Here is a 25,367-nt window from a genome sequence, read left to right as displayed (position 1 = left end):
CTATCCCTGTCCAGATAGGGGTGCAGCTGGACCACCAGCCAACGTTAATGGAAGACACTCTGCACTGCTGAGGATCCCTGAGCCTTAAGTAACAGCTATGGATACAGAAGTACCACCAACCTGCTTACCTGGTCTTTCAGAGGGAGTGAAACCCAATCAAAAGCAGGCCATAGCACATCAGTCCAGTCTAGGGAACTACCAACAAACAGTGTCTCAGTCTTATCTGGATTGAGCTTCAGTTTGTAGGCCCTCATCCTGTCCACAACCATCCACTACCACACCTGCAGATGTAAAGGAGAACTAGAGTTGTGTGTCATCAGCATGTTGCTGACAACATACTCCAAAACTCCAGATGATACCACTCAGATAATGACTACAGTGGTACCTTGGGTTAAGAACTTAATTCATCCTGGAGGTCCGTTCTTAACCTGAAACTGTTCTTAACCTGAAGCACCACTTTAGCTAATGGGGCCTCCTGCCGCCGCTGCCCAATTTCTGTTCTCATCCTGAAGCAAAGTTCTTAATCTGAGGTACTATTTCTGGGCTAGCGGAGTCTGTAACCTGAAGCGTCTGTAACCTGAGGTACCACTGTATAACTCTACCCACTTGTCCTGTTCTGTCTCTAAAAGCCTCTTCCGCAAAATTGACCAAAAAAGACCTGTGTTTGTTTATTGCTTATTGTTGATTCTTTAACGTAAAGTTCCAATAGTACAAAATCAATAATACAGTCCTTTTTTCAAGGTTGCAGAATGGACTCATAAAACTGTGTAACATCAGAAAGAACTTTCTTGTGGTTAGAGCTGCTCAGCAGTGGAACAGACTCCCTTGCAAGATTGCTGGGGGTTGGAGCAGATGACCCCAGGGTCCCTTCCAACTCTGCAATTCTATGAGACTATGATTCTGTAACAAATCAAACGCCTCTTTATTTAATCTCCCTTTGGCTCCCTTTGCTGTTTTTGCCATCTGTGCAAGTTTGAGAAAATAGGAATCTTACTTAATCAATTAGCATCCTAAGATTTTACAGCTTCTCCCACATGTAACAGGAGGGTTAAGTTATGGCTGTATCAAGTATGTTGCTTCTCAACAAGCAGATTAACAATGAGTATCTTAGAGCACGCATGACTCATTTATGACCTTTCCTGACAAATTCCATGGCATTTTCCATATAGAACCACCCTGGATCAGAAAATGCTCTTACTTGAAATAACATCGTGTACCAGTATATTGCTGGCAAAAATATAATGCCCCTAAGTCCAGATTTTAAAGTCTGAAAACCTTGGAACTTCCTTCTGTTTCCACATCCCTTGCTATTGCTGCTATCTCAAGTTGCGAGTGAAGCAAGCATTGAGAAACTCTGGCTTCAGGCCCGAAGAGCCAGCAGGGCCACGTGTAATACAATACAGTATTAGCATGTGAGAAATAATAACAGAAATAATCATAATCAACATTAGCATTTATGCAGCACTTCCATACTGTTCAATGTTATTCACATGCATCTTAAGGGAAGAGACCACAGCTCATGCTTTGTACACAGACCTCAGATTTGATCACTGGCGTTTTCAGTTGTTCCTTTTTTAAAAAAGGAAAAAGGGAGCAAGTTATAGGAAAGACTTACCTGGACCTCTGGAAAACCACTGCTAGTCAGTAATTTGTGAAGCAAAATTTGAGCAGGCAGATGTTCTCTCTGGCACAACACTTTTCTTCCTCTGTATCAGGGTGGAGGGTAAGCCAAACACAAGCCATAGAAGCTACAGAAGGATTTCATACCCAACACCTGGAAGCTGCATCTCAGCTCAAACCTCCAAATGAGACACAGCTGTGAGTGAGAGGAGTGAGCAGGTGGAGCAGCCCCTCAGTCTGAACACTGCTTGGGGAGAGTCAGATTGAGAGGAAGAAAGACTGGAAAGAATAAGGCTAGGAATGAGAAAGAAACAGAAGGCAGGAGTGGTGGATGGTTCCAGAGGCAAGCTTGGGAACAAACCAACCCAGCAAGCATCAAATGAGGCTGGAAAGGCAGATGGCTTGGTGAGCAGCAACCTAGATGAGAAAAAGTAGCTCTGATCCTTTTGGAGCTCTTCACAATCCATTTTTGTTTTAATCACCCTGAACAATTCCGCAAACTTGGCCACCTCACAGTTTATTTATAACTGTGGGTTGTTAATAAACAAGTTAGAAAACACAGGTTCCACTTTCCACATCCCTCCCTGGAAAAACTGCCAATTTATCCTTACTTTTGGCTTCCTATTTCTTAACCAGTTTCTGATCCAGAAGAGGACCCTGTCTCTTATCCCATGACTGCCCTGAAGTCTTCGGTGATGTGTTTTGTCAAAAACTTTTCCAGAGTCCAGATACACAATATCAACTGGATCTCCCCTATCTATATGGTTGTTTACACTTTCAAAAAGCTCTAACAGGTTAGTGATACAGGTCTTGCCCTTGCAGAAGCCAGCTGGCTCAGCTTCAGTAAGGCTTATTCTTCTCTATGTTCGGTTATTTTGTCTTTAAAAATACTTTCCACCAGTTTCCTCATAATGGATATTTTCTTTTGTTATTCTAAACCTTGGCTAACAAATTTCATATGTTTAAAAAACTTGACAGAAAAATTAACAGGAATTCTACTTACTTATTTAACATAACTTATTCTGAGTTTAGGAATTGTCTTAAATCAGAAAAAGACCTCTAGAGAACACATAGCCTCAAGTTTACAGCACAATTCACATTTTCTTAATTATTTCATGCAGAATCATTGTTCTGAAATTTAAAAGGCCTCTTAGTTTTTGGAGGTCTACCTACATTAAATCCCTATTACAAATTTGTTAATTTGGATTAGATTGCATTAAAAAAAAACACCTCAGAGAATATCACTTCTCTTTCATTTCTTATACAGCCTCTGTGCTGGACATCCCATGGTCTCATGCTGCACACTTCTTTCAAAGCCTGGGAATTCCTGGTGCCTGCTTTTCTGTTTCCACAGCTTTGCTATGGACACCTGTTCCAAATGCAATTGGAAAAGCTTCTCTGCATCCCAGACCTTCATTTTCTGGCCAACACGAAACCCTTTTACAGGCTTAAAGCATAATACTGTGTTTCATTTTGCTAGGGTCTGAAACTTTTATGAAAGAGCTTTGTGCTACAAAACTGTTTTTGCTTGATAATCAAGCTTTTGCAATTTGTTCCAGTTTGCACAACTCTTGGGCAGCAATTCCCGAATTCTCTGCTCAGGCTTCAATATTATAAAATAACATGCTCATGTGTAGTCCAAATATTCACTCGTTGAAGACACTTCCTGCTGTATCTCTGCATGATTGGGAATTTGTCCTTTACTTGGTCAGGCTATCTTGCCCAGGATTAGATAACTGCCAGCAGCTGTCCAGGATCTCAGCCAGAGGTCTTCTCCATCACCTATTGTCAGATCCATCAACCTTGAGGGCAAGGTTCTCTTTTCGGTTCCAAACATTGTGGAGCTTAAAGATCAAGGGATATATCAAAGAAACTGAAAAAATAATCAGTTTCTTCCTTCTTTGTTGAGTCCTTCTAACTTTTCACCATCAGCAATATTGTTTATTTTTCAGTAACTTAAAATGCTTCCTTCTGTGCGAATTTTCATTATGAAACAGATTGGAAAGTAGAACAAAAAACCCTTACAAAATTACCCCAAAAGTAATTGCAGCCACTTTTCAATGTTTAATATCCTGTCCATTTAAATTTTTTACAAGATGTAAATGGCAATGAAATCACACTATTTGCTAACTGATTGCCAATTTTTTTTTTGTTTCATCCCACAGCACTTATTAAGTCAGTACATTTGCTGAAGTCGAGGGAGGCAATGCTAAGAAATCATGATCAAATATTTTGCTTTACATAAAAATATGATTAATTACAAAGGGGTGCAAGGCAACCTGAAAATATTTACCAACTTATTTTTTTATATATATAAAAAGCTAAATTACTTGATTATAAATTTAATTTTGTAATAATAATAATAGTAATAGTAGTAATAATAATAATAGCAGCAGCAGCAAGGAAAGCATATATTTAGGGATTCGGCTGTATGCCCAAGTCATAAACCCCTGAAAACAAGAGCTTATAATGGAAGTTTTGACATAGCTTCCACTACGGGGTGGAAGGTTGCGGAACCATGACAGTGCCAAGGCTATAAAATCCAACACCACCAACTTACAACTTCGTACCAAAAATAACCAAAAAGGAAACAAATAGGAACACATTAAGAAATTAGACACATACTCTGTTAAAACTTTTAAAGGCTAATAAAATGCCATAGACCCGTTAAAGAGTATTCTGTGAATATAAGAATCGGCGCCAAATAGTATCAAGGATTTCAGAAGGAAAAATAAATTTTAACAAATGCGAGGGCTTCCAGCCTAAGTGACAATTGACCGCCTATTCTCAGGACAATTTCAGACAGCAACAGGAAGAGGGTCCCCCCCCCCTGCTAACTTTTGGCCGGCTTTGGCATGTGCCAAGCCTGTTATGTGAACCCTTGTGTTATGTGGCACATTTAACTGTCAGCACACGTGCAGTGCTCCATGTTACATTACAGTCAAGGCTTGCAGTGCTCCACAAGTTCCATTTATATCCAGCTTTTCTTCCTAATAGCTTGAGGGTTGTGCATGGACTGTGGGCGTGTTTGGCTCCTCCCTCCTTTGACTGTCACCAGGCAGGAGCCATTGCGTCAGGCTGTGGCAGAGGAGCGTAGAACAGGGCCCCTCTATCAGTGCAGTGAGAGATGAGAAACTTTTGGCTCTTCTCTGTCAACTTTCCCACCCAGTGCCGGATTTATGTATAAGCTAAACAAGCTATAGCTTAGGGCCCCACTCTCTTGGGGGCCCCTAAAAAAATTAAAGGAAAAAAACAACTGGATGTACATTTCCAAAATATAAGATAAAAAACAAATAAAATAAAACTTACATACAGCAGGAGTTTTGTGTTGTGTAGGCTCCTTTGATGTAAGTAATGAGCCCTGCCTGCTAGTCTGCTCCCTAAAATATCACTTGTTTGCTCATTTCTATATATAGGGCGCCTACATTCTGCATGTGCAAATGGCTTTAGATACATATTAGGTCCATAAATTACCATATAGAGTATATTCAACACAAAATCGCGACAATTTGTTGTTGACAAAGGACAGCTGGACATATAAAGAGTCCCATTACCTTCAGTAGCTTAGGGCCTCATCAAACCTAAATCCAGCCCCGTTCCCACCCCAGCTGGTTCTTAGAAGAGGACCTGAGTGCTTATTTCCTCCTCCCTCCCACTCCTTTTTGTGTCATGTCTTTTTGAATTGTAAGCCAAAGGGGCAAGGGATGTATTATTTGTATGCAAGGCCCTTAGTGAATTTAATTCATTAATGAACTTGTAAAGCCCAACCAGTTTAATTCCTTTGGTGCATCTGCATTAGTGCCATCAGAGCCAGCCTTTGCACTGAATTCAGCCTGTAGTGGTGTAAACTCCCAAAACAAAATTCGGGTTTTAGGAAGCCCTCAGTAAAGTGCCATCTGATGGGACACTTATTACTTTGGTGGGTCCTCATGCTAGGTTGTCCAGCAGCATCAGTGAACTGCGATCAATAGCTTGTGCTTTAGGGGTGCCATACTCATTTCCCACAATGTCCACCAAGCAACATCACTCCAGGGCAGTGGTAGGAAGGCTTCGGGTTTGTCAGATCTATTTTGTTTTTACTAGAACTCCAAGAGGTACCAGCCAGAGCCAGGCACAAAAGGCCTATAGTTAGAATGAAAGAACAGTGTGCCTCTGAGCACATTCTAAGCCGATAAGTACTGCTAATGAAAACAGATTTTCACACAAAAGACCACTCCTGCTTAGCTTTCTTCATTTCAGCTACGCAATTAAAGTGGGGAAATTCATTTTTTGTCATCGGTATTAAATAGGAAAGCCCCGGGGATCTACTAGAACAGGCTTCCTCAACCTCAGCCCTCCAGATGTTTTTTGCCTACAACTCCCATCATCCCTAGCTAGCAGGACCAGCGGTCAAGGATGATGGGAACTGTAGTCTCAAAACATGTGGAGGGCTGAGTTTGAGGAAGCCTGTACTAGAATCTTAGAATCAGAATTGTAGAATTGGAAGGGACCCTGAGGATCATGTCGTCCAACCTCCTGCAATGCAGGAATATGCAGCTGTGCCATATGGGGATCAAACTTGCAACCATGGCATTACCAGCACCACACTCTAAACAACTGAGCATCAATGCCCCAGAGCAACGTAAGAACACAGGAGAGCCTGGTGGAGATTCATCTAGTCCAGCATCCTGTACTCACTGTGGCCAACCAGATGCATGTGGGAAGCCAGCAAACAGGTCATGAACACAACAGCTTTCTGCTCTCCTGCAATTTCAAACAACTGGTATTCAGAAGCATACTTCCTCCAACAGCCTGCTTGAGAGATCTCTGGATGATCACTCAGTAGCTCTGATCCACCCTTGCTCTAGGGCACTGTGGTAAATTCAGATGGTGTCTCCCTAGGCCCATCTCTCTGGCCCAGGGGGACCAGGGTAGTGTTGCCATGCTGCCGTCAGGCCTTAGAACGCAAGTGGTCTGAAGCAGCTGCAGAGCAGCACAGGCTGAACTTCTCCTGCTGCAGCCACCACAGACAGAAATGGGCACTCTGTTTGGCCCTAAGTAAAATGAGATTCATGCATTCCTATGGCCATGTGCCTGTTGCTCAGAGACTGCTTCTAACTGACTAGAGCTCCATCTTGCTGCCTTTAACAGGGCAGGAGTACCTAGGCCCTTCCAGATGTTGGATTGCAGTGCTCATCATCCCTGATTGTTGGCCCTGCTGGCTAGGGCTGATGGGAGCTGGAATCCAATGCCGCGGAGAGCCGCAGGTTACCCACCAGTCTTTAATGGGTACAAATGACAGCCAAGTAGGTTGCTTGGATCCTGTGGTTAGTTCCCGTCTCAGAACTTTGAAACCAAGAATGCACCAGGCTTGTAATTAACTCACTTCACCATTTCTGAAATGAGAGTTTTGCTGTTGCCCTTCCCTCCATCTCTTGGTATGTGTGTACATACACACACCCCTGATAGAATCCAGCTTCTATGCATAAAATGTATCTGTTGCGCAGAGAAATATTTGTGGGCATCTCACTAGTGCTTGTCTACTGCAGGTCAATGATAGCTCTGTTTGTAAGAGTCTTTCACTTGTGGCATGCAAATACCATATTTTGAATATCACTAACAAGCATCTCCTGGGACAAGAAACAAGTGTCAAGTGTGCATGACAGTCTTCATGGCTGCACACAACCTATACCTTTAAGCTCTTTTCAACTTTGGTTCCTGAGCGATTTTTTTTTTTATTAAAAAAAATTGTTTGCATAAAGTGCTGCTCCAGTAGACTAAACAAATGGAATGGCATGGAGACTTAGGTTATAGGTAGAAGTGCCAAAGTATACAGTATTGAAGCTCTAGTAAAGAAGGAAGGCTAAGCCAATATTTTGGAGAAATAATATTGCCTATTTTCTGCTGTAGCATTAATGCGTTTTTAACGGGATTAAAACCGCTCCATTGGCATCCCTAGTATTGCCAAGCACAGTTCAAGGTGCTGCTGCTTGGGACTAGGATATCTCAAATCATCAATTCAGAGTACCCCATATTTTCAGATCTTCTGCTAAGACCCATTTTCAAGCCCCTCCTCACCTACTGCCTTGGTGGAGAGCCTGTGCCCCTCAGCTACCATGGCCAGTAGTTGCAGGTGATGGGAGTTAGTTTATTTGGAGAACCACAGGACCCAATTCTTGAGCAGCCTCACATGCAGCTATTTGGACAGTACACCAAGGACTCCGAGTCTCCAGCTTGCCTTGCCATCTCCTGTGAGCCTGGAGGTCATGAGAAGAAATTGTCCCAGACCTCAAGTAAACCACACAGGACAACTTGTTTATCAAGCATCCATTCCAATTAGTTTGCAGTGTGGATAGACGATGCTGGAATCAAAGCAAGAGGGTTATCCTATGCATTTCCCCATCACTTTCCTTACTGCAAAAAGCTCAGTCTTTGGGAGAAGTGGATTTGTTGAGAAAGACCTTCCACTCAACTATAATTGCATGACCTGAATTTTCCTGGTACGTGATTGAATCCAGAAGCAGTCTGGGAGTGCCCACAGATCCCTAGTTAGGCAGAGAGCGTGTTCCATTTTGTCACCCCCCATTATTGAGTTTCAAAGAGATTACAAGGAGCCATTATGGACATTCTTTAAATGTTCACTCACACAGCCTAGCACCCTGTGAAGAGATTAAAGCAAGTGCTGGGTTCTTGCCATGTAGTTAAAGTTACCAGCAAATTTCCAAATATGTCTGCACTCATTTTATACATATTACTCCCAAGATAGCCAGGAGCCAGCCAGCATTCACAAAGCCGGTATAGTCTTTATTACACCCATTCTTTAACGTGATAATTTTTTGCAAGTCTTTCTTACTTACTTACTGAGCATTTGTATATCGTGGGTGACCAAAGATCTCTTGTAAAACGACAGGAGAACTAACAGTATAATTTTCACAATGGATATTTAACATTTATAGCCAGATGTCCTACGTGAAAGTGACCTGGCAGCTGTGATTACTTTCTCTCACTAAGTAAATGACTGACATTATCTGTAACCAGATCTGTGTTTTGATTGATAAAGTTCCAGAAATAGCAGCTAGCTGCTCAACTATAAGCCCAATACGATTCAAAAGATAACCCTGGAAAATAAGTTTACTAGTCTAAATGCTACAGTGGGGAAATAGGAACTCCTAATACTAGAGAAAACTAGCAGTTTCATGCTTGTACCCCAATCAGTGGCTCCAGAGCATAAGCCATCCTCCTGACTGATCCAAGCACCTCTTCCACTCCTCAGGCCTTACCAAGTGAAACTCATCCAACACAATAGGACTGGATACCCCTTGAGAGTCCTCTCCTGTAACAGTGGAGTCAAGATGCCAGTGAATGCAACAATTTTATCCTCAAAATGTTTTGCAAACCAGTCACAAGAAGTTACTGTTGGTTCTGCCAACCTTATGTTTGTATGTATATAGGAAGGTATAAAAGGACAAACAAACTTTTAAAACAGGTAAGCATAACATTAGGGACATGGGTGGCGCTGTGGTCTAAATCACAGAGCCTAGGGCTTGCCGATCGGAAGGTCGGTGGTTCAAATCTCCGCAACGGGGTGAGCTCCTGTTGCTCGGTCCCAGCTCCTGAAAGCATGTCAAAGGGCAAGTAGATAAATAGGTACCGCTCCAGAGGGGAAGGTAAAGGGTGTTTCCGTGCGCTGCTCTGGTTTCGCCAGAAGCAGCTTAGTCATGTTGGCCACATGACCTGGAAAAACTGTCTGTGGACAAATGTCGGCTCCCTTCGCCAGTAAAGCGAGATGTGTGCCGCAACCCCAGAGTCGTTCGTGACTGGACTTAACTGTCAGGAGTCCTTTACCTTTAAGCATAACATTTATAAAAATAAAGATGATAGATAGATAGATAGATAGATAGATAGATAGATAGATAGATAGATATAGAACCAGCATTTTAAAACACATCTGCATAATAACATTACATGTCTGGTTGATCTTGCCAAAACAAAAAAGTTTTCAGCAGATGCTAATGAAGGTGCCTTAATATTAAAAGGTGGTGGTGGGGGGTTCTAGTGGGTAGCCGCTGCCACTCAAAAGGTTCGGTTCCTTACAGGTATGGAATGAATATTATGTGGCACTTGTAAAAGTGCCAGTTCCATAGATTGAAGCATTTGAGTGGGCTCATGTGGGACTCAAGGTGATCCCTCCAAGTAAAGTGGTCCCAAGCTGTTACATGCTTTTATATACTAACAGAGCAACTTGAATCTGGCCTGTTAAGAAACCTTACAGAACAAATATAGGAGCTTATTTTTCATTGTGATGCAAAAGAAAACCGAAAAACAGTTCTTCATAAGAATGTTGTGATCTTCATGGTAAAGAATGAATTCCCAAGTCAGACATCCTTCCAAAGCAATATGCCACATTATTTGTCCACCGAGTTTGAGATTTATTTGCTCTGAAGGAGTTTTGGAAGAAAACGGCTAGGAAAGACAGTGATGAGATGAGAAGCTTAAGGATTAATGGGTTTATCCCCCATGATGTAATCTTACTCCAATGGCTATTGCCCATCCTCCCCCTTGTAATTACACCACACATTCCAAGAGACACCCCCCACCAAAAAAAAGCCTAATGCACTTCTCTTAAGTTGTATGTAAATGTGCATTTCTCTGAGGTTTAATTCAGCTGCTGCCAAAACATATGTGCCCACAGGAAGACTTTAAGAACTCCATGGGGGATAGAGATATAGAGAAACTGCAGTAGAACATGTTGGCTGCTGTCCATATTACAACACCACACTGAGAACTATTCCAGATGGAGAGGAATTCCAAAGGAGTTCAGACCCTCTGTCGAATGACAAGGCAGTGTATCAAACCAGAGATTAGGGCCGGAGAGATCCCGGAGCAGTTATTCCCCAGAGAATGACATAAAGTAGTCTACCAAAAGCATGCCGTGGAGTATCACCAGATGCAAGCACATAATCTGCATACCACAAACACACACTGGGGTTTGTTTAACACAGTGAGCCATGGCAACTACCCTTTAGGATCTTTCCATCGTGCAGAGCAGCTGCACCAAACTCCATCCTGAAGAGCTTGGAAGAAGCTTGCTCTTGCGCTTATATTTTATGAACACCACGCAAATAAAGAAAGGGGGTGCAAATAAAGAAAAAGTGGGGGAAGTATGGTAGGTTTAGAGCTTAACACAGTATATAAAACAAGGAAAGGTTTCAGCTGAACTATGGGCAGGGTTCCCTCAGGAAGTCAAACAGGCATGCTCACACACATTAAAAAATGAGAACAATTTGCATAAAATGCATGTGCTAATTTATGTATAGATGCAAATCTAGACATTATTACTATAGTTTAAATGAAAACATACATCTTCATTTATTTGTTTGTTTGTTATCCTGCCTCAGCAAACAGATACACATTTTAAACACAGTAACATCTAAAAGCAAAAGCATTCTAAAATAGATCAAAACATTCTTAAGAGCAGTCACGGTTAAAAACCTTCCATCCATTGAGTGCGGTTGCCAGGAACAGTATTCTTCAGCCACCAAATGCCTGGGTAAACAGGAAAGTTTCCACATTCTCCCCAAAATTTTATAATGATGGGAGTCAGGTGCATCCCACTATGGAGGGCATTCCAGGACAGGGGGACCACCACTGAAAAGGCACCGTCACAGGTCAACACCAACCAGGCAGACAGAGTGATCGCAGTGGGGAAAACTGTGACCACAATAACTATTATATTAACTACACCCAGTGCTTTTTTCCTGGCAGAACATGCCAGAGTGCAGTACTGCCACAAGAGTCCAGGGCTGCCCCTTGGCTGCTGCCGAGGAGAAGAAAGCATAGTACTGGGTAGTGGGAGATGGCACAGGAAGCAGATTGTGGCTCACAATGTCCCTGCAGAGCAGAGGTGGTGGTAGCAGCAAGCGAGCTCAAGGTTTCTCCTCCTCACAGCTGCCATAAAATGAAGGGTCAGATGGAGCCTGGGTGAGCTGGTGGTTTCTGCGCTGCCACTGCCCCAGACCAGAGCAGCAGAGCACAGGATGGGCTTTGGGAGCGGGGAAGTGCCCTCCTCCTCCTCCCACAGCCTGCAAGCAATGCACACATTGACACAGCAGCTCACCCTCCTTTTCCTTGCAATGGCAGCTTGGGGATGGACACAGGAGAGAGAGAGAGAGAGAGAGAGCGAGAGAGAGAAGCAATTGACTGTGGGAGAGAACAGTACGTTTCCGAGCACAATTCAAAGTGTTGCTGTTGACCTTTAAAGCCCTAAACGGCCTCGGCCCAGTATACCTGAAGGAGCATCTCCACCCCCATCATTCTGTCCAGATGCTGAGGTCTGGCAGTTCCTTCTGGCGGTTCCCTCACTGCAAGAAGCAAAGCTACAGGGAACCAGGCAGAGGGCCTTTTCAGTAGTGGCACCTGCCCTGTGGAACGCTCTCCCATCAGATGTCAAAGAGATAAACAACTACCTGACATTTAGAAGACAACTGAAGGCAGCCCTGTTCAGGGAAGTTTTTAATGTGTGGCATTTTGATGTATTTTTAATCTTTGTTGGAAGCCGCCCAGAGTGGCTAGGGAAACCCAGTGAGATGGGTGGGGTACAAATAATAAATTAATTATTATTATTATTATTAGGCAATTGACCGGGGAACGGCAGTGCATGCATGTGTGCAATGGGTCAAAGTTGAATCCAGGAGCCACTGACTGACCACCCAATGGCTTAGCCAGCTGCCCCGAAAGTGAGAGAGTGAGAGCGGGGGCGGGGGAGGAGTCTGACCTCAGGAGCCCTGCCGGCAGGAAAGGTGTCTCCCACACCCAAGCAGGCAAGTGATGGTGATGGCAACCCACAGGGGACGCCTCTTCACCTGGGTAGCAGTGCCCAGTAGGTGAGTGGGTGGGCAAGGGAATTTCAAGCAGCTAACCTGCCCCCTCTGCCACATGCTGGCCCCTCCCTGTGCCGGCTGGTGAGTACCAGCCTCTTTTCTCTCGAAAAAAAAAGCACTCGTTACACCCCACGGTCTTAATGGACAGCAGCAAGTTTTTGCTCTGGCTATACCATTTTATGTGTCTTTTAAAAAGATTTAGCATGAACCACATGGTTGCTGAAACATTTCCCACACAAAACACAGATGTGAACTTTTAAACGAAGGAGAAAACACACACACACACAAACAAACAAACAATGCTTTCATTAACACATTCCTTAATATAAACATGACAGGTATTGCTTTTTAAAAAACGTTCTTCCATTTTAAAATCCAAACATGATTCACAAAACATAGCTACTTCGGGGAGGGGGGATGAGTTATAATCACAAATGGCTGCTCACAGGGAAGGAAAAATTACCATCACCAAGGAAGTATAAATATGCATAGATGCTTTTTGTCTGCAGAACAGGGGCCACCTATTTTCTTTTAATGAGCCTCGGATATCAATGATTCCATTTACAACCGATCATTTCAACATTTTGGAAACTTTGGCTGGGTAGCACTACTCCCCCCCCCCATTTTAAAATTTAAATAGCACAGAGGAGCCAGTGACTTTGGGAGGGTCTCCATGATTATAGCCAAGTCTTCCTCAGAGGAATTTTGACACCCTGTTAATTAGTCAATTTCGAGTAGGAGCTGGGCTCTTTCAGTGACTCCTATTCTGCCATCAGTAAAGTGTGATTTCCTAATAAATTTCCATCAAGCAAACTATTTCTAGTAACTCCCCCTAATTAACACCAGGTTGCTAATAATAAATTAGGCTCTATGTGTTTCTGATATAACCAAGATTCTTGTCTGAGCACAAGATATTAACGTCCCCAGAAAAGTAAAACTCCAGCCTAAATTAAGCCTGTGCTGGTTAAAAGGATTTATGTGCAGTCCTGTAAGAAAGGCTTTGAAGATCTTTAACACAGTACATTTCAACCAGAAACCTTTTTGACTGAAAGATTTGTTCTAGGTTGAGCAGTGAAAGGGGATTTATTGTGAAAACACACTGTTGAGTTTTAAGACTATAAATATTACACTAGATTACAGTTTCTTAATGAATGAATGACAGATCTCTTATTTTTGTTTCTTGGTGCATTTTAATGTTAAATTATATTGTTGGTTGACAGAAACCAACCCTCTGCTGTTAAAATGTCAAACCCAGCCTTGATGCCTTTAAGAGTTTGGCTTCTGGAGTTTAATATACTGTTTTGCAAATAGACTTGCATTTGTCTTTAATTGTAGCCTAAACAAATGCAGCAGGGGCAAGATTCCTGTAAAGCTGGCTGTAGCTTTTTATAGTCATATGCAGTGCTCCCCCTTTCCTTGTACAAACAAGGTAGAAAACAGCAGCACATTCACCTAGTCAAAAGATACCCAGCTCATAAGAATCTTATAAGGCTACTGTTATCACGAAGTAATTGACCATGTTACTATAGATGGTTAAGTATCCTAAGGTGAAATCAGAGAATGCTTTGTGCCAAGGCTAAATACAGTATCAGATAAACCCAGTCAGAGGAGATAGAATTGCAGTTCCTATTTACTCTCTCCAGTTTAGAGAGGACATCAGACATCTTTGCACACAACTCTGTCAAATACTCTGTTTTGCACCCAGGATTTGGGAAATTAAACAATATTTTTTTGCAAACAAAGTTTAAAGGGGTATGGGGCATCAAATTTAGATTTAAGCATGCTGGGGTCTTGTGAAAACACAGGTTGCATTCGCACAACCAAATCCTGGCTTAATTAAGATGGGAAATGCATGAGCTCCATGCACTTGAAGGCAGGCTATTTATTCCCACTTTGCTCCTCCTTTTGCAGGAGTTGGAAAACAAGCCAGGAAGCTGCAATTAAACCACAGCTTCCCATTACATGCAGACTAGGAAACTTCCAAGCAAACCATGATATGAAGACATGGTTTAAAGTTGGCTTATGTATGCTGGCCTTTATTGGAAGATATCATGTACTCCATGGATCTAATCATTCATTGATTTCAGTAGGTCTCCAGGTATGAAGTAATTGGATGTTGTGCATGTCCTGGTTTATTAAGCCAGGTTTTGACAGCGTAAGCCAGATCACAGAGATGAGCATTTTCATAAATAAATGGGGGGACGGACTGTAATTTCATGCCCTTTTTTATTTATCATGTTGCTGGCTTTGCTTTTTGTAACAACTGGATCCAAAGACAACTGGATTTAGACAAGATGTTTAAAGGGAGAAAAATTGAGAGAGAGAAGCAACAAAGCAAAGCAAAGCATAACATGCATATCACCAGAATCCATTGACTGGAGCAGAACAAAGCTGAACACAATGATCTGGGAAATCCAAGAGCTGTTTCTGTCTGTCTTGCTTCTGAATGTCATCGCTCCCCCACTTCTGAGAAATACTGCAGAAGACCAAAGAGCAACTAGTCCCAGATTTTGCTTTAGCTCTCTTACTACTGGAACTTTAAATATTCTGTTTGCAGATAACTGTGCACTGGCTTATTACAATATGCAAAAACGTCTTAGAGCAGCTAAGATTTTACTTTACTTAATGCCTGATGCTCATAAACAGTTTGGGTTTCAGCTCTGCCTTCTGAAACAAGCTATTTTCTAAGTGAAGTGCTCCTAAACTTGCATACAAATATCCTTCTCTCTGTTATTTTAAATTGTTGTTGTTGTTGTTGTTGATAGCTACTGGTACATTTGGAGACTACCACTTGGTGGAACTGCTTGATAAATTCTTGGCATTGTCCACTAAGCCGTTTTGAATATTATTTTTCAACTTGTAAGTTTCCCAGCCAATTGCCTGGTCATGAACTTTGCCACATCATATATGTGTAGAGAATGAAGAAAATGACACATCTAAAAGAGTTTAGAAGTAAAGCTTAAAAGAATCATATATGTGTTTATAGAAGAATTTCATCACCCAAAAAGTAGCCTGTGAGAGATACTGAATTAAAGTGCGCTGCAAAAATCTTGGTCACTGCTATTAAAAGTATGGTAGGAAATATAACTTAAATTCCCATGGACTTTACTTGTCTCTTGGGTATATTTATATCTTTGGGTGGTCATAAGTGCTTGGCAGAGCTTACTAGATCCCAGGTTAATAATGAACCATGCTTTAGAACTGTATCCCACTTAAGTTCTAGAACAGACCTACTGGAATAAGTTGGAAGGGACCCCGCAATGCAAGAACCTAAGTTAGTAATGTCTTTTTATTTCAGTGGGCCTGAGCTCAGTACAACTAATGTTGGCTATAACCTTTTGTTTCTATTTGTTTATAACAGAAACCAGTTTAATGCAAACAACTATTAACCGGGTGGAGTATGCAGCCACTTGGTCCAGCCAGCTAAACTGTCCTGCCATGTAGCAAGGACAGAACAATCAATAATGTGCACATGAACCAAAACAAGGGGGTCAATTTCCTCATCCTATGTGAGAATCTGCAACACGCGTGCTTCCAGGGCATGGGACACTGAGCAGGATTTGCCATGGCACAACAACATAGCCTAACATGTAGCTGAGAGAATCATGAGTCACCATTTTTGAATGGCAGAGTGGAAGCCAGGTGTGCAAGTATAAACTGGCATGTGGCCACTTACAAGTCAACGTTGGCCAAATAGCTTAAAAACCACATTCATTCTATGCTTCTGAAGTTTAAAAGCTAGAATACATAAACTTTATATACCACTTCACTGGAGTGAATAAAGCTGGAAATGGAATATTTCATGCCCCACAGTCCAGTCTGTGAAGTCACACAATGTGACACAGCATTTCATAATTCAAAGCAACAGTTCTTTGTTTTGTAGTCATTCTTCAGAAGTGACTGAAAACCAAGGCAAGCACAGCTAAACTGGCTCCTATGATCAGCTGGAAAGGATTGATTTACTTTTACTTTAATTAAAAAACCACACACCCCAGTTTGGTAGCATGGCCCATTAATCTTCTATGTCGATTCTACAGAAGCCAACTTATTCTTTCAACGGAACACATAAAATGTATGTGCATAATTACACACTTATTAGTCTTCTTTGGATGACTAAAAGTTACCCAGAGGTTGCACACTAATTGTTTGTCCTTATTGGAATTCCCCAGCTCCTCTTATAGTAGGATATGCTTTAGTAAACAGGTATGGGGAACTTGTAATCTTGGACTCAAACATCTATCAGCTCCAGCCAGCTATCCCAAATGTGAGAATGATGGGAACTGTAGTCTAACAACATCTGGATGGCGCTACTTTTGCATTACAGTAAAAATTATTTCCCTTCTTTCCACTTTCAAAGTGATAAATACTTTGCCTTGCATTTCATTACAAAATCATCTTCCTAACTCTGGAGAAACCAGAGGGATTGACATGTGTAGCAAGAACGTCAACTAATTGATGTATCGATTTACAAATTATGGCAAGCAAGCAAGCATGCACCTGTGTTAAAATGGTAAATCTATATAATTCACAATGTCCTAACACCACAGCAAAAAATATTATGTTAATTTTTATTTGATTTACTATGCTCTAGTGCAGTGAGAGTATTGCATCTAAAAAAGCTGACTTTGTTTCATCCCTCACCCTTCCCTTTTCTGTTACACCAAAGAAGTGCACACAATAAATAAATATGTGCACACAATTAAGTAAAATTATATACAAGAAAGTATAAGATGTGATCTTACGTAACCCAAATCAGACTTACCCCACCCCAATATTCATCAGACATTTTCTAGAAATATTTATGACATTAAGTTGCATGTTCTTCCTCTGCATTCATACAAGTTGTACTCTGCATGGCCATATTAATTGGTTAATAACATGTTAACTCTTCCCCCCACATCTTTTAAGGGAGAAAATGAATGCAAAAAGGCAAATATTTATACAATGTGGGAGCTAAAAGAATTGGCTTAACACTGCTTAGTTTCAAATTTCCCAATTACCTACAATAATGAATACTCCCTTTTGTGCCAAACAGTTTCATGTTGTTGGTTATATTTCTGAAATGCATACGATACACACCAGTTAATCTGATTCATTATCTAAAATTGGACCTCCTCCCTCTCTCTCCTACCTAAGAAGCAGCAGCAAACCCACCTTTAGTTCCCCACTAGTGGCACTTAAATACAAATGCAAGCTGAGCTACAATATGTGTGATTGAAACATCATTGCCCTTTCTTAAAAAGAAAAACGAAAGAGCCCACTCCACAAAGTCCCAAAGGTTTGCTCTCATTAAGAGAGAACGTCCATCTTCATTTGTCTGACATTACTACTCTAAGTCATTTTAAATCAGGCATGGGGAACCTGTGGCCCCCATCCCTTGCTCTTATTATTATTTTATTATTTATTAAATTTGTATGCCACCCTATACTCTCAGGGCGGTTACAACATAAAATCGCTATATAATAACACAACATACATTCTTGGGTTCCAATTTCCATCAATCTCAGCTAACGTGGCCTGTGGTCAGGGATGATGAGAATTTGAGTCCAGCAACATCTGCAGGGCTCTAAATGCTCCTTGTTGCATTACATGAAACAGTCATAAGCTTTATTCCTTCCCCACCCCAATCTCCGCTTCTACAATTAAAAAGTCTAGATAAATACTTCAGTAAGCCTACTGAAAACCAAAACCCAGGAACTTTATTTCCCTGTCAATATGTATTATTCAGCAACCCCCAGAGCTTCAGATGTTCACAGAGTGGGCATGTTTCTTGCAAAGGGGCTTGTCCTTCTTGGAGAAAAAAGTGTGGCCTTCCAAACTCTCACAGCACACCTGAAATGAAATTCAAAAAGACAAAAATGTTTCTCGTTTCAAAAATTAGCACATTGGTTAATAACAATGTAGGTGTTTTAGGTGCTCATCACGCTGAATTCTAAACGAACTAGTCTAGGTTTTTTTGTTTTGCTTTTAACATTAATAAAATACAAGTGGAATCTGCAACAAAATGTTGCGATGTAGAGTGTTCCTGTTCAGGGCTCTAGCCAGTCATGCTCTCTTTATGGATGTCCATTCCTTTTATATATATATAATATTTTTATTAAGATTTTCACATAAAAAAAGAAAAAGAAAAATACAAAAAGAAAAACAAATAAAAAACAATTCAATTTTCATAATATTTCTTCCATTTGCTTGTTTCCCGGACTTCCCCACACCTCCCCTCTCTGTATTCCAGTTCAATTATTTAGTCAGCAAATCCCTTCCCTCTACCTTATCCTTATCTGTATCTTATTATATTATATCTTTAGTTTTTCGTCTTTTAACCTTCCATTTTTCCATATTCCTTCCCCACATTATTACTAATAACCCTTTAATCTCAATCCAACATCATTCTAACATTCATTAATTTTATAATATTTCTGTAAATAGTCTTTAAATTTCTTCCACTCTTCCTCCACCAGCTCTTCTCCCTGGTCTCGGATTCTGCCGGTCATTTCCGCCAGGATGTCCATTCCTTTATCCTCCCATTTAACCCAAACCAGCATTCCTTGGCTACTGAAGATGCTCAGTCTTCTACTAAACTGTTTTTTTGGTCCCTACCTTAGAATGCTTTTTTTCCTAAGCATACTTTTTGCAAACACTGGGTTTCCCTCACAAGGCTGCTGATGCGTCCCTCTCATGTGTATGTGGCTGTCTTGCCTCAGCAAAGATCCATACTTGAAAAATGAATTCACTATTGCACTGATTTGATGCAGTTATGGCTTTACTCTGTGAATGTTCTATTGTTGTTAGAAGCCACCAATAACCTTTCACCTAGGAAGCTCAGCCTCAGGAGAGGTTTTCTGGGACAACCAGGAGCTACAGTGGGAAGGATGGTGTGGTGAATGCCACTAGCTTGTGCTCACGATGGGTTGGATACAACTTGTATTTTTGTACTGCTCTTCTCCCAAGGAAAAATATAAATGGGCTCTGGCTTCCCTTTTTTATCCTCCTATGTTCTCTATGAACATAGAGATAGTGACTGGGCTCAGGGGCACCCAGTGAGCTTGATAGTTGAGTTGGGAATGGAATCTCCATGGTTTAAGCCCATCTAGAAACCATTAATGTAGGAAGCACCTGCATGCAGATAAGATGCTCTACCATTGAACTACAGCCCTTCAAACAGAAGACTACAAACTTCTATGTTTGGCAACCGATGGGAACAAATCTGAATGATTAAAGGGTTTTAAGAAAACAGTGTCAAACAAATTCACATCAAATATATCTTTAAGGAGCAAAAACAAACAAACAAAAAAGGCCAGCTTTACACAATAGCAAAGTGCTCTCCAAACAATTATGAAATAGCCATAGCGCACACAAGATAACACTGTTAAAAGAGCATTTTAGAAGTTACTCCTATCTTATTCAGGCTAGCAATAGCATTGCTGCCATTGATAACCAAGTTTTTATACTTACTGAGCACACAAAGCAGGTATCATGCCAAGTGTGGCCCAAGGCTTCCAGGAACCTGTCCCCAGCTTCAATGGGGAATTCACAGCCATGGCACATGGTCCCAAAGAGTCCATAGTAATCTGTGCAGGCAGACACAAACATGGCCACTGAACAAAATGTCTCAACTTGCAACAAACACTAAATCTGAATAAATGTCACGGTAAGCACATAAGTGCTCAAATAACACGCCATAGGAACAAGGCTGGTGCTGTGGGTTAAACCACAGAGCCTAGTACTTGCTGATCAGAAGGTCGGCGGTTCAAATCCCCGCAATGGGGTGAGCTCCCATTGCTCAGTCCCAGCTCCTGCCAACCTAGCAGTCTGAAAGCACGCCAGTGCAAGTAGATAAATAGGTACCGCTGCAGGGGGGAGGTAAACAGCATTTCCGTGCACTGCTCTGGTTCGCCAGAAGCGGCTTAGTCATGCTGGCCACATGACCCGGAAGCTGTACGCCGGCTCCCTCGGCCAGTAAAGCGAGCTGAGCGCTGCAACCCCAGAATCGGCCACGACTGGACCTAATGGTCAGGGGTCCCTTGACCTTTACCTTAGGTAAGGTATGCAAAGACTTAAGAATTGAGAACATGATCCCCTTTCCCTTTGGCATTCCACCACTACATAAGCAACACCCAATGTTGGTCATATCTGGAGTAGAGAGACTGAAACCAATGGGTTAGAGTATTTCCTGTTTTCTTTGTACTACTTAAGTTGGATTATCACCCTATGATTTTTCCTTAACTGAAGAGAGACACATCAGAAAAACGAAATTCGACAGAATTGTGGCATTGCAATACTTTCCTTCCTTCCTTCCTTCCTTCCTTCCTTCCTTCCTTCCTTCCTTCCTTCCTTCCTTCCTTCCATCTATATCCCACCCTTTTCATCAAAGAACTCAAGGTGGTGTACATGATTACCCCTTCAATCCTTACAACAACCCTGTGAGGTAGGTTAGGCTGAGAGGCTGAGTGTCTGGCCCAAGGTCATCCAGGGAGCTTCATGGCCAAGTGGGGATTTGAACCTTGGTCTCCCAGGTCCTAGTCCATCACCCTCACCACTATACCACACTGGCTCTTTATTTGCCAGAACCATTTTTATTTATTCATTAGGAAATTCATATACCTCCCTTTCATTTGTGAGAACTGTCAAAGCACCTCACGTAATCAAAATACAGTAAACTAAATAATAAAAATGGAATCCATATAAGCAAATCAGAAACAGACAGCAAGGAAACCCTTCCATTTTTCTCCAAGGAATCCAACACAATATATTCCTGCAACAAAAGCAATCTCAGCATATGGCTATAACTGTCATCGCCCTTCTCCCAGTGACCAACTCAGTTAGTTCCCTAAGATCATATGGATGCTACTTCTACAACTTAAAGGGTTTACTAAGTTTGGTATAACTTACTATTCAAACAGAGCTCATTTTAAATCTGAAAAAGTCCTCCCCATTTCACAGTATCATATTGAAAATGGGTGCACGCCTATTTAACTTGGCTGCTGTTTACAGTTTCAAGAGGTTTACAAGCTTTTCTACAGAAGACAGAAAACAGTAGCCAGGGCAGATTGAAAAGCTTCTGTTTTCCTTCCTTTTCAACCCCAGACACACAGTCTAAGATTTTTCTCCTGTTACGTTAACCATGGTAACAGCAGCCTGAAGTAATCTGTGCACAGAAAATTTACAAAGGACAAGTCAGTGATGTCCTGTATTGACGCTTGTTCGTCTAATTTCCAGTCTCTGATTCCACAGAGAAATGTAGCTTGAAGGCTTGCTGGGCGCAAAACTGGTGCCTTTAGCTTAGACAACTAACTATTCTTTCCGTATTGCAGCTTCACTACTTCCACTCAATGCCACTGAGGTTGGTTCCCAGGGTTTACACCGCCATCTACTCTTAGCTACTGCCAAGTTTGAGGCATCCCTTGGGTTCACACAGCAATGTGTTATCCTGTGCCAAAAAGACAGTTCCTTGGTTTTGCCAATCCTATGTCTTGTTTGGGGGGGGGGGGTAAATAGCTTACCACTAACCCACTCAAAAACACAGGAAAAGCAAACAGTTGTGATTTTTAATTCTACATTTTTGCATTTTTAATGATAAAAATAGGGGAACTATTAAAAGAACAAGGGGTGGGGGAGAGAGAACACACGGGAAAACAAAATCATTTGCCATTGAAAGAAATTCTGCAAAACACATTCCAATTCAGACATGTGTGAACATGTTACTTTGGGATTCTTACTTTAGTATTCTCACTAGTATCTTAAGCAGTTACTAATGACCAAGGTCCAGGTTAATGAAGTACAGTTTTCTGTAACAGCTAAATTAAAACAGTTGAAAAGTACCAGCTGCTTATTTCCCCAATCTCCATCAGAAAAAGAGTTATTCCGTTACAGGAAAGAAACCTTTGGATCTAACCCTATATAGATAACCAAAATAATGACAGAAAGGAACCAAGTGCCATTTCCCCAGCTCTTTTCCTACCCAATAAGGCAGTGTTTCCCAACATTGGGCCTCCAGCTGTTTTTGGACTACAACTCCCATAATCCTCAGCTAGCAAGACCAGTGGTCAGGGATGATGGGAATTGTAGTTTGAAAACAGCTGGAGGCCCAAGGTTGGGAAACACTGCAAGGGACTCCAAATATACTTAAATCTGATTTTATAGTTTTAACTGATTTTTACCCTTTAAATCTATTGTCTTTTTTTAGACACTACTTAGAGGCAATTGGAGTTAAGCAGTATATAAATTGTTTCTTTAAACCAGGCTTCCTCAACCTCGGCCCTCCAGATGTTTTTGGCCTACAACTCCCATGATCCCTAGCAAGTGGTCAGGGATGCTGGGAATTGTAGTCTCAAAACATCTGGAGGGCCGAGGTTGAGGAAGCCTGGTTTAAACAAACAAGACAAACTTGGGAAGCTCCATCTGTAAATGTTTGAAGTACTGGTAACAGCAAGGGATGGGTCATGTTTTATAGAGGAAAAACATGATGCTGATGTAACTAACACAAGTATACTGAGTCAAGAAAAATGCTCACCTGTCTCACAGTAGGGATCACCATCCTCCAAATGGAAAACGTTGTTGCGTATGGGCTTGTGACAAGCCACACACACAAAGCAGGAAACATGCCAGGTTTGTTTCAAGGCATTTATTACTTCCTAGTTGCAGGAGAGACAAAAAACAACAACAACACCATGTTGATCACTATAGGACTGGAATGAGATGGATTGCTGTTCTCTTGACCATGAAGAAACCCCTTTTTCTTACAAAAAAGGAAAGAAAGGAAAGAAACTGGAGAAAACACTGAGGAATGTGGGTCTTGAACCAGATTTTCTGAAGTTACTGCCATTCGTAGGCTGAGAATCATAACAAGGGAGCAAGGGATGGGTGAGTTCAGGTCGCCCCATGCCTATGAATCTGAACGTATAATTTGAACAATTTTTTTTTTTGCCCTGAATAAATTTCATACCTAAATGTTTTAGGTAGCAGGTGCTTTTTTTTTTTTACAAGCATCTCAGGCAGAACGCTACTCGGGGTATTATGATTACAAATTTTACAGGTTACTAGTAAAGGCTTCATAGAGACATATTGGTTTGTTTCTGTGTTGTTATGTATTTTGTGTTCTCATTTTTTTTATTTTTATGCTGTGATCTTTGGATGAAGGGCTGTGGAATGCCTCCCATCAGATGTCAAGTCTGAAGGCAGCCCTGTTTAGGGAAGGCAGCCCTGTTTTATCGCATTATTATTATTATTATGATTATTATTATCATCATCATCATCATCATCATCATCATTAATTCTGCTGGGAGCCGCCAGAGTGGCTGGGGAAACACAGCCAGACCGGCAGGGTATAAATAAATAAATAAATAAATAAATAATAATAATTCACATTTTAATCATCATCACAATTCAGAGATTATGAAGTAGGCTATTGCATCGTTCCCGACAGCCTCCAGCCCATTCTTTTCTTAACTTAAATCTAATAAGGGACATGATAAAAAGTCTTTCTACTGCCAGTGTATTATTTAACCTTGTATAAGGTACATGAGAAGGAGTTTCCTGACTTTCTGCAATTCAGTCTTTTAAAGGTGGTTACGAGGTTCCACGGTTAGGTCTGCATATGTCCCAATACTTCTGAACTGATCTAGCATTAAGGATTCCAACATCTAGTTCAAAACTTTAACAGGACAACTTTATCACTTACCCCAAGTATCTTCCTCTGGCATCGGGCACATTCAGGGGCAAGGAACTTCTCGTAGCAGCCCTCACAGTAAAGAGCTCCCTTTTCTTCCACAAAGCCAATGTAAGCCATGGAGGTTTTGCAGTGTGCGCAATTAAACTCTTCTGGGTGCCAAGATTTCCCCAAGGCCACCAGGAAAGGCCCTCTGTTTTGAACAGAAACAAGATCATCAAATGCTATGCAATTAGAAGCAGGGAAACGTGGACAATTTTCACATTAAGAACATGCCGATAACATACCTTAAAAGCAAAGCTGATTTATTCTATATCTATATCTATCTATCTATATCTATATCTATATCTATCTCTAATGAGAGATTGAAAAGGTACAATGGAATGTAATTACATTATTTTCAACAGCTAGTTTAAAGGTTTTAATAGGTTAAACTCTGCTAAGAATGCCTGCCCTGGTATGATCCATTTTTCAAGGGAAAGGTGTTGAATTAGCATCTCTTAAAAGACAAGACTGTTGAAGAAATTAAAAACTGAAGATGTTGGAATGGAATGTTGGAAGACATCTGAAGGCAGCCCTATTTAAAGAAGCTTTTAATGTCCGACGAACTGTTGTATTTTAATATTTTGTTGGAAAACCTGCCCAGTTTATACCCAGCCAGATAGGCAGGGTATAAATAAATTATTATTATTATTATTATTATTATTATTATTATTATTATTATTATGCAGTTTGGTGAAAAGGGCAAGCTTAATGCAACAGGGAGGATGGCCAATGTTTTGTGGGCCAGGGACACATTCAGAAATCTAAATGGAGCACCTCGATATGCCTATTTCACAGAATGAAACCAGTGATGCTCAGAATTCTTCCCCCTCCCCACAAAACTCTAACAAGAAACAAGTAAAACACAGAGAAAAAGAAGCAGGCGACACTCCTGAGAAACAGACATCGTTCCCCAACAAACACCTCTCCAATTCTCAATTTTGAGTAATAGAAATTTAGAGGGGAATAGTCCTTGGTGTGTACCGAGACGGTGAATGGGTATCTGAGGACACCACACTGGAGATGCCATTGTTAAATGGCACATGAAACCAGGGTCAAATTGAAAATGTAAACGACTGAAGATTCAAAAGTGAAGGAATGCAATGTTGAAAGTAAAACTAACTTTTAAACAAATATGAAAAAGCTCCAGGCATTTTATTATCCCTTCACCCTGAAACAGA

At 41.2% G+C, this 25,367-nt stretch overlaps 1 protein-coding gene and 1 long non-coding RNA gene across 6 annotated transcripts in view; one reads left to right on the top strand and one right to left on the bottom strand.

Annotated features, from left to right (window-relative positions):
- The first annotated feature begins 495 nt into the window (after positions 1-495).
- LOC310657744 lies at positions 496-16,674 on the top strand. Its single transcript, XR_014501887.1, has 2 exons — positions 496-15,431; positions 15,501-16,674. It is a non-coding gene; the product is annotated as an uncharacterized lncRNA (long non-coding RNA).
- Positions 16,675-17,033: 359 nt separating this feature from the next.
- PDLIM5 (PDZ and LIM domain 5) overlaps positions 17,034-25,367 on the bottom strand; it is a 122,117-nt gene continuing 113,783 nt past the window's right edge. For all 5 annotated transcript variants that reach the window (XM_083398311.1, XM_083398314.1, XM_083398315.1 and 2 more), the window contains 4 exons: positions 24,157-24,337; positions 22,990-23,110; positions 19,932-20,047; positions 17,034-18,311 (listed from right to left, as the gene is read on the bottom strand). In XM_083398311.1, the coding sequence (XP_083254437.1) occupies positions 18,222-18,311; positions 19,932-20,047; positions 22,990-23,110; positions 24,157-24,337 (508 nt within the window). In that variant the 3' untranslated portion in view covers positions 17,034-18,221. The remainder of the gene's footprint in view (positions 18,312-19,931; positions 20,048-22,989; positions 23,111-24,156; positions 24,338-25,367) is intronic.

This window comes from Podarcis tiliguerta, assembly GCF_965153285.1.
Source record: "Podarcis tiliguerta genome assembly, chromosome: 9".
Classification (NCBI taxonomy): domain Eukaryota; kingdom Metazoa; phylum Chordata; class Lepidosauria; order Squamata; family Lacertidae; genus Podarcis; species Podarcis tiliguerta.
This window is presented reverse-complemented; position numbering and strand designations above follow the sequence as displayed.